Raw genomic sequence first — 14,054 nt, 5'->3', positions numbered from 1 at the left:
TATGGCAAATTAGGGGTTATAAAAGGGAGGGATATTATCGCACTGCGGGAATTCTCCGTATGTGGCTTGGAATTACTCCGTAGGGTGATTTAGGATTGCGAGCGAGATCGAACTATTGAAGAGCTGTGACAAAGCACGGGGATTTTTTTTCTTTTTCTTTTTCTTTTTTTTTTCTTTCCTTCTTTTTTTTTTTTTTTTTTTGCCGCGCGATAATTTAGCTAGCGTAGACTACGGAGTACTGCACATAGCTTCTGAGATCATCGAAATGGAGGTAAAATGTGCCCCATATATTGTTGGTGATCTGCGTGGAGGGGAGGGGCAAGCAAGTGTTAGTAGCTTCAATAAAGTCAATTACTACTGTAAATGAGCTCCGCAGCCCAGAAGATCGTGGAATTGAGATCCGCTAGCCTAGATGATGCCAGTAATAGTCCCCCAGTTACCCCAGCCAAATATCACTTTTACGAGATTACAACATAATAATAACGGCCGAAGAAATAGCCCTCCAGATGCCCCAATGGACAAAGATTGATATTCTCCAAAATACATCCATGTACTTACGGAATAAGGGAAATGCAAGTACCCGGGGAATCCGAAAAGTGGAACTTGTCTCAAATAGGGGGCTGGGAATGGAAAGTGGTTTCTCCACTGCGGGATAGGAATCCCCTCAATAAAAAAAAAAGCCAGAAAAGAACTCCTGATAGGCGATCTTCAACCACGGACATTGGTTTAGTGATATAATATAGTGGAGCAGACCATGCGGGTCGATGGAGTATGGAATATTAGCAATCTTGAAATACAGTGACCGATACTGGTAACTAGATGTCACAGTACAATCTACATACATATACAGCAGGTCCATCTTGAGGCATTGACGATCCAGTTCGTTGATCGATGGTCTCCACTTGACTGAATTCTCGTATTCTTCACCGCAGGAGCGTCCAAGTAGACGCAAACTAGAGAAAATGGTGGAACTGAGTCTGCCATCGGAGCTGCACGAGTATCGGGATTGAGATCCAACTGCATTAGCCAGATCCATGTTCCCGAGGTTTGTTCCTAGATGTAAATTGATGTACAAAGTACGGAGTACATCATCCATAGCGCTTTCCAATTAGTCCCGGTCTCCACTGCATGTTCTCCGCTTGGATAGCCAGTAAAATATGCATGTGAATATGCGACACTTTACGCGTTAATGGCACTAGCGTCCAAGATTCATAGCCAGTTTGATGGTCTGCAATTAGAACGGCGTCTTGCCGAACCTGGAATGCACGGCATTGAGTATAATACCCCACAGCATCCCTACTCCGTGATCTTATCCAAACCTGTTCTCAACCATTCCATACCCCCAAGATGCCTGGCCGACCAACGACGAGTTCTGTGCCTTCAGATATGGAGGGTATTGCAGTGATTGGAATGGGGTGTCGCTTCTCTGGAGGAGCGACATCTGTTGAGAACTTCTGGCAGATGCTATGCGACGGGCGTACTGGGCATGGGATGGTTCCCACGAGCCGATATGAAGCTTCGGCTTGGCATCACCCCAGCCATGAACGCAAAGGAGCGGTATGAGTACCCCGATTAGAAGTTGGTGTATTATTCTAACATCAAGGTCATGGGATTAGATCAATCATGATAGTGGATTTTTCTTGCAGGAAGATCCATCACGGTTTGATGCTCCTTTCTTCTCTATCACAGCCAAAGAGGCGGCGGGCATGGATCCAGCACAGCGTTTGTTGCTTGAAGTCGCATATGAAACCTTCGAAAACAGTAAGACAAGCGACATTAAAAAACTGATGGAAACCCAGTTCAGCTAAAATGGGCGGAATAGGCGGAATACCAATAGACACACTTCCAGGGAGTAACACAGCAGTGTACTCCGGTTCAATGACCAATGATTATGAGCTATTGTCGACAAGAGATATCTATGATATGCCCCACAACTCAGCTACTGGTAACGGAAGGACAATGCTGGCTAATCGTTTGTCGTGGTTCTTTGATCTCCAGGGCCCGAGTATCATGATGGACACTGCGTGTTCCTCGAGTTTGACTGCGGTCCATCTAGCAGCCCAATCTTTGCGATCTGGAGAGTGTGGAATGGTGAGTACTGCAATCTGTATATCTGTTCTTGGCACGGACTAAATACGCTCGTGGCAGGCCCTGGTTACTGGAGCCAGTCTCATCTTGCACCCTAATTTCACACAAAGACTCTCCTACATGCACATGATGAGTGCAGATGGAATAAGTCATTCATTTGATGAGTCTGCAAATGGATATGGCCGGGGAGAGGGCATTGGTGCTGTGCTTTTGAAACCCCTCAGTGCCGCATTGGCCGACGGAGATAATATTCGAGCCATCATCCGCGGTACAGGAATTAATCAGGATGGTCGGACTCCTGGAATTACCTTGCCCAATCCAACGTCTCAAGCAAACTTGATTCGTTCGGTTTACGAACGCCATGGTATCTCAATGAGAGACACTTCTTACTTTGAAGCCCATGGAACTGGGACTCCGGTCGGGGTAAGCAAAAAAGCTCTGTTAATTGTTATTTGCGCATGCAGTTTATTAACTTGATGAACAGGATCCCATGGAGCTGTCTGCTGTCGGAATGACTTTGGGTCAGGCACGAACACCAACTGATGAGCCGGTATACGTAGGCTCAGTAAAGACAAATTTTGGTCACACCGAAGGAGCCGCAGGAGTGGCTAGCTTGATCAAAGTCGTTCTATGTTTAGAAAAGGGCACCTTGGTGCCAAATGCCGGGTTCAAAAACATCAACCCCAAGATCCGGCTCGACGATTGGCGTTTACGCCTAAGCGACAAAACGATGCCCTGGCCGGAACATCTCCCACAGAGGGCTAGTATCAACTCATTTGGATTCGGTGGATCAAATGCCCACTTAATTCTTGAAAGCACCAAAGAAGCCTTCCAGGGGAATGCTGAAGACAGGGAGCCGGCCCCCCATGTGGTGGTGTTTTCCACATTTGACCAAGCTGGTATCGAACGAGCCGGCCAAAATTGGAGCACATTCCTTCAACGTCAGCAAAAGGCCGAGCAGGAGATCCCACTCAAAGATCTAGCCCACACAATGCTAACACGCCGATCGCAGTTGGGCTTCCGCAGCTTCGCGGTTGCTAACTCACAAGACCAGCTGCAGAGCATTTTAGACAAGGGACTCCCTAAATTTTCTCGAGCTAGCCGCAAAGCTCAAACAAGAGTTGCCTTTGTGTTCACAGGCCAGGGTGGCCAGTGGGCTGGAATGGGCCGGGAGCTTTTGAGGATTTCCACTTTCAGGGAAAGCATTGCACAATCACAAGACATTCTTTCGGCCCTTGGATGTCCCTTTGATATGGTAGAGGAGATTAAGGCAGACGCAAAAGACAGTCAAATTAACAGACCCGATCGCAGCCAGCCTATCACCTGCGCCTTGCAGATTGCATTGGTTGATCTTTTGGCCAGTTGGTCGGTTTATCCCAACGCCGTTGTTGGTCACTCTAGCGGCGAAATTGGTATGAATATATATCCTCCATTCTTTCCTGTTAAAACAGGCATTCCATGATGGATAATCGCTGACTTCTTTTCAACACATAGCCGCTGGATATGCTGCCGGATATCTTTCCCGCGAAGATGCCTTGCGAGTCGCATGGTTCCGTGGTTTCTTTTCCCAGCAGATCGCCCAGAGTGACAGACGAGGAGGTATGCTCGCTACTGGTATTTCCGCAGTCGATGCACAGAAGTATCTTGAAGAGCTTCCCCCACGTTCAGTTGTGGTTGCCTGCGTCAATAGTCCTGCCAGTACAACCCTTTCGGGTGATGTGGACTTCATTGATCAGCTTGAAGCAAGATTACAACAGGACGGTCACTTTGCCCGGAAGTTGCGCATCGATACAGCTTATCACTCCCCTCATATGGAAGACCTCGTTGAAGTGGTTGGCAATGCCATAAATTGTATCAAGCCGGAAGATCGATACAGTGGCTCAATCCCCATGCTTTCATCGGTCACAAAAGAGCGTGTCTTCCCTGCCGAACTTGGTGGAGCATACTGGGTGCGCAACATGGTTAGCTCAGTTGAGTTTACTGCTGCAGTGTCACAGCTCGCGAACCTGAGCGAGTCTATCAAATCTCGCCGACGGCCGGTTCCAATCAAATGGACTGCATTGATTGAGATCGGCCCACATGCCGTTTTGAAAGGACCCGTCAATCAAATTCTGAAGTCTGTCAATGCAAATATGGCATCATTGCCTTACCACTCACTGGTTTCACGGAACCAGCATGCTTTGCGAACAGCATTTGAAGTTGCTGGGTCTCTTTGGAGTACAGGACATACAGTAGACCTTGCTGCGGTCAACAGCAGTGTCGATACTTCAAGCCCAACAATGATTGCCGATTTGCCTTCTTATCCTTGGAATCACCAAACGTCCTTCTGGCACGAGCCGGTGGAGACGGCGCAATTGAGACAACGCAAGTATCCCCGTCATGATATTCTAGGAGCTGCCATGGATTATCAAAACGCTTTGGAGCCACGATGGAGAAATTTCCTCCGACTGTCGGAGAATCCATGGATGGCCGATCATGTTGTCGCTGGATCAATCGTATTCCCAGCCGCGGGCATGTTGGTGATGGCTACGGAGGCAGCGCGGCAACTTGCAGATGGCCAGGCAAATATCAAGGGGATAGAATTCCAGGATCTTCATTTCATGCGAGGAGTGGTTATTCCGGAGGAAGAACGAGGCTTGGAAACTCTCCTTCAGGTCTCGCCTCATCCAGGGATGCCCGGTTGGTACCAATTCGGAATCTTCTCACTTCCCTCCGGGGGTTCCTGGATTCAGCACGCGAAGGGTGCATTCATTACGCGATACGAGAACCGAGACGATGATGAGCATAACTCGAACTGGGAAGCAGCATTGGAGCGCATCAAGAATACCCAAACAGTCGCTCAAATGGCTGATGTTAGGCAAGCACGTGAATGGTTGTCTCACACAGGAGGACTCACCGTAGGACCAGCCTTCCAGACAATCACTGGCGTTTCCTTCTGCCATTCAGAGTCTCGTCTATGGTTATCCGGGGTGGTCACAGACACAAAACAATCAATGCCCTTCGAAAAGGAGTCATCCAGTTTCATCCATCCGACAACTCTTGATTGCCTCTTCCAGTCCGCCCTTTTGTCTTGCTCTGATGCACTCTCCAGCAACGACGCGAATATCCCGATTGGAGTGGACAATATCTACATTTCCAATGCGTTCCAACCGCAGCCAGGTGAGCCATTTGTTGTTCACACGGAGACTAAGTGGCGAGACGGAAAATCGCGATCCCACTGTATCGCATCGGATCCCTCGTGGTCACAGCCCTGGATCACATTTGAAGGTGTTCATCTCGGTCGCCTTCCCTTCAACCCCAATTCTCAAAAGCAAGAGGAAGCATCCTCGGAGAGCCGATATTCGTCGATTGTTTGGGAGGAGCATTTGGAGTCGCCCCTTGTCACTAGCCAAATCCATGATGGAAACAAGAAGATGGCCGTGCAATCCAGCAGTCTCCAGCTGACCGACTGGATCAAGAGACTGTGCCATACAAACGGGGATGCCAAGGCACTGATCACTACTTCAGAGGCATCAAGCTCTTGGATCGAAAATCTCCAAGAGTTGATCCCAAGCGCCGGAAAGCGACCTTGTCTGGGAAAGGTCACTATTGCTTCGTGCGGCCCCGATAATCAGGTGGAAGGCACCACTATTACAGAGAACATCCTCCCAGGCACCCATCTGATGCCCCTCGCTACACTCGACGAGCTTCCATCTTCCTCGCTCGCTCAGGATAAATATGATTTGGTCGTGATCGATGAGTCTAGGCTATGGGAGGACAAAATCACTCAAGGTATTCTGTCGTGCCTGCCCACCATTCTTGAACACGGAGGTTTGGCAGCGATTCTCGTGTCAGATACCGACCTGCACTCAGCAGCGGAGAAGTTGCAGCAACTTGACGGCCTCGAAATCCACAGCACGACCAAAGATCACAAGTTTATTATCGCACGCCGCACGCCAGTCTCATGGACAACAGACTCTGAAATCTATGTTTTGAGTCCAACAGACAATTCCAACTCTTTCCCCGTTTTTGAGCATCTTGAGAAGATCTTTGCCACCCATAACGTTCGCTTAGTGCCTATTGGATTGGATCAGGTGGCTACACTAGCAGGGAAGACTGTGATTTCATTACTTGACTTGGCAAGTCCTTGGGTATCCGGCTGGACAGAAAATGATCTGGAACGTCTCCAAGAGCTAATCCGCGTTCAATACGTTCTTTGGGTGTCACCTTCCTGGGGCCAAGGGGCTGTTGAGAACATTGGATCCGGCGCCACAGGCGGCCTTTTGCGAACACTTCGCAATGAGCAGTGGAACACTACCATCCCACACCTATTGGTGGACATGGAAGATCTGGAAGACAAATTCGGACTGGCTTGTGGCATTCTCCAAGTTATGCAGCTCACTACGCAGGAAAATTCCCGCCGGCCAGACATGGAATATCGCCTGGCAAACGGTCGACTCCTAGTTCCACGAGTCCTCGAGACCCCAGCGGTGGATGAGGCCATGCACACTCTTGTAAACGGCCCTAGGCCCGTGCTATCAGAGCTAACACTTGATCAAAGGCCCCTTGAGTTAAAGTTCCAGGACGCAGACAATGCACGCTGGGAGGAGCTACAACTCCCCGAAGACCAACTTCGGCCAGACCACACTGAGATCAAGGTTGAAATGGCCACAATCTTCGATTTACACGGGGATCAGGGGAATACACCAGAGACAGCTCTTCCAATGTTCGAAATTGTTGGAAAGGTAACTAGGATCGGATCTGGTGTGCACCACTCAGCCGTTGGCGATAAAGTGTTAACCTTAGCATCGGCGAACTCGGGACTCCTGACAACAATGCGAGTCTTGGAAAGTGACACTATCAGAATTCCTGCAAATACCGACCCAACAAAGGCGATATCAACTCCTCTCGCATACCTCAACGCTTATCAAATTCTCACCCAAGTTGGTCGCCTCAGCTCAAGTTCCTCAGTGCTTTTGGTTGGGTCTATCAGTCAAACTCTCCAGGCCATGATAGATTATGCCCTTGCCATGAACATGCAAGTCATCGTGGCAACGGATTCTTCAGATACCACCGAGAGCCTCCGCTCTCGCTACCCGGTATTAGTGGATCGAATTTTGGGTGTTCACGGTAGCCTGGAAAATAGCGTGTCCAGGCTGACCAATGGGTGTGGAGTTGACGCCAGCATTTGCTTCCTTGGCGGGTACCCGGGTCGGAATGCTGCTAGGTGCCTGGTTCAAGGTGGACAGTACATTAATCTGTCTAGCGAGATGAAGCTGAGTGCTCTTCCAGAGAGCTTCATCGACAGTGGCTGCACGTTCTCTTCCCCGCGACTACAGAAAACATTCTCAGAGAAGCCCGGCAATCTCCATGCTTCAGTTCGCCATGTGATTGACTTCATGAAACAGCATCGGATGTTGGATCGCGTGCAATCTTACTCCATGTTCCCTGTTTCTGATCTCCAGGGAGCTTTGAAACATTGCAAAGCGACCAACACCCGAGCTATTTTGGACCTTCAGGCTCCTGGGAAGGTCCCTATTGTACTCCCACTGCCAGATCTTACTGGCCTTCCCGCAGAAGGCACATATATCCTAGCAGGTGGATTGGGCAATCTAGGCCTTGCGCTTGCTGATACCTTAGTGCAATCTGGGGCCCGCCATTTGGTTTTCCTTGGAAGATCTGGCGGGACACAGCCTAGTCAGCAGCTAGCCCTTGATCTTCTTCGCGATCGCGGGTGTACCATAGATGTACTACGCTGTGATATCTCCCAACAGGGGGACATTGACCACCTGTCATACAAGATTCGCAGCAAAAACTGGACCATCGCAGGCGTTATTCAGTGTACAACAGTTCTGAAGGTGATTTACCCTCGTTTCACTTTTGTTTTTCCTATCAACATTATCTAATTTCTTTATTTCTAGGACGCAATGTTCGAGAACATGACTTTTGACGATTGGACCCAATCCACACAGTCCAAGATCCGCGGAACGCTGAACTTGCACCATCTGTTTTCGAAGGAAGGCTTGAGTTTCTTCGTGGCCTTATCTTCCGTGGCTAGTGTCATTGGCAATATGGGACAAGCTAACTATTCTGCGGGCAATGGCTTCATTGATGCTCTCATGGAATGGCGACGCAGTCATGGTCTCCCAGGCCATTCTATCAACATCGGCCTCGTGCCAGATGCCAGTGGACTCAGCGACATTTCTGAAGACCAAGAGCAACGCCGGCGTCGATACAAACATCTTGAGGGCACAGAAATCATGACCCATGAGCTGCAGACCTTGCTTCGAGTGATCATCAACAGCAAACTTTCTCTTCCGTCTCAGATTATTGCTGGCATGACCGACTCCCTGTCTCGCAGCAATGGCTCTACGGGCTGGGTTCTCGATCGAAAGTTTGATCACCGGCTTTGTCTAGCGGTTGAGAATACTGAGGATTCTATTCAGACCAGCACCTTACTTAAGGAGACTAATTCTATCGATGCTGCAACTGAGATTGTCCTTAACGCTCTGTGTGAATATCTAGCAGATGCAATGGCTACAACTGCTGATGCTATCGATTCAGATCTCCCATTGTCTGCGTTGGGTGGTATGTTTTTTTTCCCGGATAATATTTCCCCATTGTGATCTTGCATTTGACTAATACTGGCCTCTAGTTGATTCCCTTAAAGCTACAGCCGTCCAAAACTGGGTCTCTCGCGAATTAGGGGCAGAACTGTCCTCCTTCGAATTTCTTGGCTCGCAACCGACCAAGGCGTTAGCAAGGAAAATTGCCTCCACTAGTTCATTTGTCTCGGTGCCGAGCTGAAGAGATCTGAAGAACTGTCCGATGATCCATGCTGAGTGTGGATTAGGTTAAGGGCAACCATTTCTTCATGTTTCTTGCTTTATAGCGTTTCTCAATTTTGGCTAGTTCAATGTTTCAATAGTTCAAATGTTCGGTATGTGTGTTTTTTACTTACAATACGATGTTTTAAATACGAAATGTATGAAATCTTCGAAATTGCCAAGAGTTGCCGTGTTGGGAGCCCGTGCCGCGAGTGGGTCCCGAGTCCCATCATCAAACTCACATGCCCAGGGGATACTCTAACCGTTTATCCTTAGAGTAACCTCGCATATTGCATGGCGGATAGCTCCGCTGTGTAGATTACAGGATCATGGAATATGCAATAGCCGGGGTGAGAGACGTCATTTCAATGTAGTGAGGGGGACCAAGCGTGAACAACTTCAACTTCGTCCATGGCTCCACTAATGACAGCCCATAGTCTCAACATGTCGGGAACTGGATCGACAGTGCCCGATCGGGTTGATCAACAAGAAGACCGAGGTTTTTGAATTCTGTGGAGCGGGTTGGGGTGGAGACCTCTGTTTTGCACTCTCGCACCCAAATGGGAATGATAACGAGGAACGTGGACTCCGTACGGAGGACACGTTGCCCTGTTAACAAACCTGCGTTTGCTGCACGGTCTCCCTTCCTTCAGCAGGGGTGGTATAATAAGTGCATGCCGATTGTGAAGCAAGGCGATAAACCCCGCTTGTCGACTACATATGTTGTATGTAGCTTTTACGGGTTCCACGCATCCAGATTCTTTAAATGTTCATTTTGCTTTCCCTGGTCCCACAGATCTCAATTTTAGGTTCTATGCCAGCTAGAAGGAAAAGTGCACCAGTATTATGTACAAATGTATGAAATTTCGGTGTCCGGATGGTATCGGCGTCTGTCCAGTTACATCGACCGAGGTACTCCGAATTTGGTCAAATTTCGAAACAACCCTAAATGGAAAGGCCTCGAAACAGCTGCACTGAGGGGTAGAGTGTGGATCTTGGGCTGGACCGTCCATGTTCCCACCTGGTCTAAACAAGGCAAGCCACTATCGACATATTACTTCATGTGTCTGTACAACATAGGTTATCTCCACACCGTGGAGCCCTCCCATGGATCCATTACTTTAGTTCTATGACCGGGAACTGTAGGGTTCCGTGAGTGACTTTCACAGGAAAATCCTCTATGCACTAAAATGTGTAAGGCGTCTTTTAGTCTTCCACACGGGAAAAAAAAAATAATGGAATAAAACACTCTGCTGTCGTGTCCAATTTCTTTTTCCCTTCTTCCTCTTCCGTCTTTTTACTTCCAGCTATGGCGGACCCCGAAAAGAACGATCTATGCATGCCGACACCCCCGGCCAAGGCCATTGTCGTAGATCATAACACGGCCATTGTTCCAGATCCCGAACAGGGCAATGTTGTAGATCATGACATGGCCATCAACCCAGATTCTGAACAAATCATTATCATAGATGATGACCTGGCTATTGATCCAGAGCCTGAAAAGGTCATTGACAACTACTCTTCTAAGGAGATTTCATCCAATGGCAACGAGTCCCCCGGTGTGATTGATCTGGAGGCTCAGCCCACAGAGCCCACAGAGCCCCGACGAAAGCGGTTTGCGCACTTCAGATTCGTCCTGTTTACTGTTTATCGACGGCTCTTCACTGTCGTATTTTGCGCAAATCTCGCAGTTTTTCTCTACGTGATGATCTCCGATCGGAAGCTTCTGGCACTCGTGAATGCAACAGCTGTAAACTTGGTCGCATGCGGTCTCGCTCGACACCCAATGATGGTCAATTCCATCTACAGAGTGGTATGCTCGATTCCTCGAACTGCACCCCTGTCTTTGCGCCGCAGATGCGCTAAGGCAGCCCACTATGGTGGTGTCCACAGTGGCTGTGGCACTGCATCTTTGGTGTGGTACATTGGATTTGTTGCCTTGCTGTCACAGATGTATTGGACAGATTCCCCCATCAGCACAAAAACAGATGCCGAGTTCTCACCCGCTCCGATCGCTGTCGCCTACATCATTCTTGTGCTGCTTTTCGTCATGGTAGTTGTGGCATACCCCACATTCCGCAGAAGAATGCATGATTACTTTGAGCTCACCCACCGATTCACCTCGTGGCTGATTCTGGCTCTTTTCGTGGCCCTAGTCATGGTATTCGCTCATGAATCAAGCGGAGCTGAGCAGGTCACTCTTGGTCACTTCCTCGTCACTCTACCTGCATTTTGGCTGTTAATCGCGGCTATCGTCGCCGTGGCCCACCCATGGCTACTATTGCGGAAGGTTCCAGTAAAGGCCGAGCCACTATCTGGGCATGCTGTACGATTATCCTTCGATTTCAAGCCAATCGAGTTCGCAAAGGGTGTTCAAGTCTCAAAGCATCCTCTACGCGACTGGCACAGTTTTGCCGGGTTCCCAGACCCCATTCCAGATGGTGAGAAGCCAGTTGCCAGAAACGCACGTGGCAAGAAGCCATTTGTCAAGGGCCATGGACACAAGAGGAGCTGGTCTATCGTGGTATCAAAAGCAGGGGATTGGACGGCCGATACCATCCGTGAACCGCCAACCCATCTCTGGAAGCGCGGGTCGCTAATGCGTGGTGTCGGATACGGTCTACGTGTTTTTGACCGCATTATCATAGTGACCACAGGCTCCGGTATAGGACCCTGTCTCGGATTCCTAGGCGACAAAAACCGGCCCTTAATCAAGGTCATTTGGCAAACACGTAATCCGTTGCAAACTTATGGCCAGGATGTCATTGATCTCGTCCATAAGATGGGACCGGATCCGATTATCTTCGATACCAGTCGTGACGGCCGTGTTGACATGGTTCCTGTCGTGCGTCAGCAAGTGAAGGAGTTTAAAGCGGAGGCAGTGTTTGTGATCAGCAACCCCAAGATGACTCAAGATATTGTTTATGAGTTTGAATCCCAAGGAATTCCAGCCTACGGGCCAATTTTCGATTCATGATTCATGGAACATGATATGTTTTCCCTTTTTGTTTCATTCTGAGCCAATTACGATATCTGATATGACCTACATTTTGGTCTTTAATGTGAGCTATATATGAGCTTTTTGTCTCTTTGTATATACTAGTCATGTTCCACAATGAAAAAGTTTTATAGGATTTATTAAATCTCATTCTACTCATTATGAATCGTAGGCGTAGTATCTAGTCCCTTACGAAAATGGCAAGAAGTGAGAAATCGCTTAAGAGATCTGGAAGTTGGTAGCTTAAAGTATCCAAGAACGGGTGCATTCCAAGTCTCAATCCAGCGCGGATGGAATTTCCTCTCTTTTTTTTCTCTTCCTTTTTTTTTACGTCTGAAGTTGATGGTTTTCTTTTTATTTTAATCTTTATTTCATTCGGTGATCAGGGTTTATGTTATCCGATCGATTACTCTTGATAGCAAGACATTGCGGCTCAACTATGAGACATTTCTAGGCACCCAGGGGGCGAATCCACTTCTAGCGGGGTTTCTCTAACTTGTGTCCTGTGGTATATATAACGTGGTAGTGTGCTCTTTTACGTGTCCACAAGTTCACTCACAACATGCATTCCGGTCGACTATTAAAAAGGCGCCGTGTACAGGGATTAGAGGCACTCCAGGACCTTGTCCCGTCTCTACCTGCAGCCCCATTGACATCCCCTCTATTCACCGTCTTTCCCGCTGAGATCCGCAATCGCATTTATACGCTTGTCCTTGAATCCGAGGATATTCTCACAGACAGTTCTCGCTCGCTCTATAAGCAAAATGCTTTTTACTACCGGCCCGGGTACAAGCAACCCAAGCGCATCCAAACTGCGCTCCTCCAGACATGCCAACAAATCTACGCTGAGGCGTCCCTCCTCCCACCAGCAGTAAATGAGCATACTTTCTGGTTCTATCGATCTCCACCACATGTCAATGATGCCTCGTCTCCGCTGAATTATTTTCGCAAGATGACCCCCAAACAGCGGGCTCAAGTGCAGCATCTACACTTGTTCACCCAGCAATATTTCCTAGAGGACGATCATTGGTCCAGGATATGGGAAGGGCTAAAGATGGGCGATGACGGGCGCAGTTTGCGAGGAGAGTGCAGGATCGTGCCGAAGAAGATGACTGTCACGTTTCGCCACACAGACTGGTGGCACTGGGAGAACAATGACCCCCTGGGCATCGATCCGTTCCGGCCCGGGAGAACCCGCGCAGCTGATATGGGAAGGCCTGTTTGCCCGCATGCCGCAGCTCGATCATGGGGAAATCAATTCAGCTCTATCCCCTGTCTTGAGGAACTAGTGATTGAGTTTGAGACGATCATGCGGAAGACGGACCAGCTAGACGCCATCATACAACAAGCTCTTGGATGGAAGTTTCCCATAGATGCTCAGGAGGGCTTGTATCTGATCGCTGACCCCAACTCAAAGAGCGCATATACTTGGGCTGGGGCTAAAGAGGCGGAGTTGAAAAGACAGAGACCTGTATGGCCAGTCAATACTGAGGCTGGGTCAGAATCTCAATCTGCCCAGGAACAGGAGCCGATTCCTGCGGCCCCAGCTTTGGTTCCATTTCATCCTCAATCCGACTTGGGCACCGGTAGGGATGTTAGTCTTGGGAATCACTCCCAATTCGATGTAAATACAGAGAAGTTCTATGTGGTCTTCTTGACTTGGAGGAAGCACCGAGTCCAGGAGTAGGCTGCTTATCTCAACCTCAAAATATATTTCCCAGATCCCATATTCACCGCACTGTCTGAATTTTTCTTTCCTTCTTTCTGTATGTCAAACGGTGTTGTTTTTGTGCTTATCTTGCGCTCTGCAATACAGAATCTTTTGATGGATACACTTCTGGCACACTAAATCCGAGACTGACACATTGTAGGATAGCTTATAATAAGTTCCATCTTTGCTCCATATTTGAATGATACGTAAGGGATATTGCATGTAACTCCACTTGTACAAATATTGCAACCTAAAACGTCTTTTCCTATTTCTTTCGATCCTCGATCAGTACGACCTTCGCAATAATCCAAGCATGTCTATTACAAGTCTCCGCCAGACACCTGTTGCTCAGACAGAATCGAAACAACCACAATTTCTACCCATACCACTAGACTATGGCACCTGTTGGATGTCAAAGGACGGCATTTGAGCCTCTATTTTCTATATCTAA

At 48.5% G+C, this 14,054-nt stretch overlaps 3 protein-coding genes across 3 annotated transcripts; all 3 read left to right on the top strand.

Annotated features, from left to right (window-relative positions):
• Window positions 1–1,347: 1,347 nt before the first annotated feature.
• N7537_011728 (type I polyketide synthase) lies at window positions 1,348–8,874 on the top strand (the record flags this gene model as incomplete). The annotated part of the gene is made up of 8 exons (XM_056902782.1): window positions 1,348–1,557; window positions 1,617–1,761; window positions 1,823–2,091; window positions 2,149–2,511; window positions 2,573–3,500; window positions 3,583–7,925; window positions 7,989–8,655; window positions 8,723–8,874. The coding sequence occupies 8 exons, from the start codon at window positions 1,348–1,350 to the stop codon at window positions 8,872–8,874; spliced, it is 7,077 nt and encodes a 2,358-aa protein (XP_056748069.1).
• Window positions 8,875–10,203: 1,329 nt separating this feature from the next.
• Window positions 10,204–11,871, top strand: N7537_011727 (uncharacterized protein; the record flags this gene model as incomplete). The annotated part of the gene is made up of 1 exon (XM_056902781.1): window positions 10,204–11,871. The coding sequence occupies one exon, from the start codon at window positions 10,204–10,206 to the stop codon at window positions 11,869–11,871; it is 1,668 nt and encodes a 555-aa protein (XP_056748068.1).
• A 583-nt stretch (window positions 11,872–12,454) lies between these two features.
• Window positions 12,455–13,579, top strand: N7537_011726 (uncharacterized protein; the record flags this gene model as incomplete). Its single annotated transcript, XM_056902780.1, has 1 exon — window positions 12,455–13,579. The coding sequence occupies one exon, from the start codon at window positions 12,455–12,457 to the stop codon at window positions 13,577–13,579; it is 1,125 nt and encodes a 374-aa protein (XP_056748067.1).
• Window positions 13,580–14,054: the final 475 nt, after the last annotated feature.

The sequence above is a fragment of the Penicillium hordei genome (genome assembly GCF_028827395.1).
Source record: "Penicillium hordei strain IBT 12815 chromosome Unknown utg000006l_segment0_segment0, whole genome shotgun sequence".
Taxonomy (NCBI): domain Eukaryota; kingdom Fungi; phylum Ascomycota; class Eurotiomycetes; order Eurotiales; family Aspergillaceae; genus Penicillium; species Penicillium hordei.
Note: the sequence above shows the minus strand (reverse complement) of the source record. Positions and strands in the feature narration are given on the sequence as shown.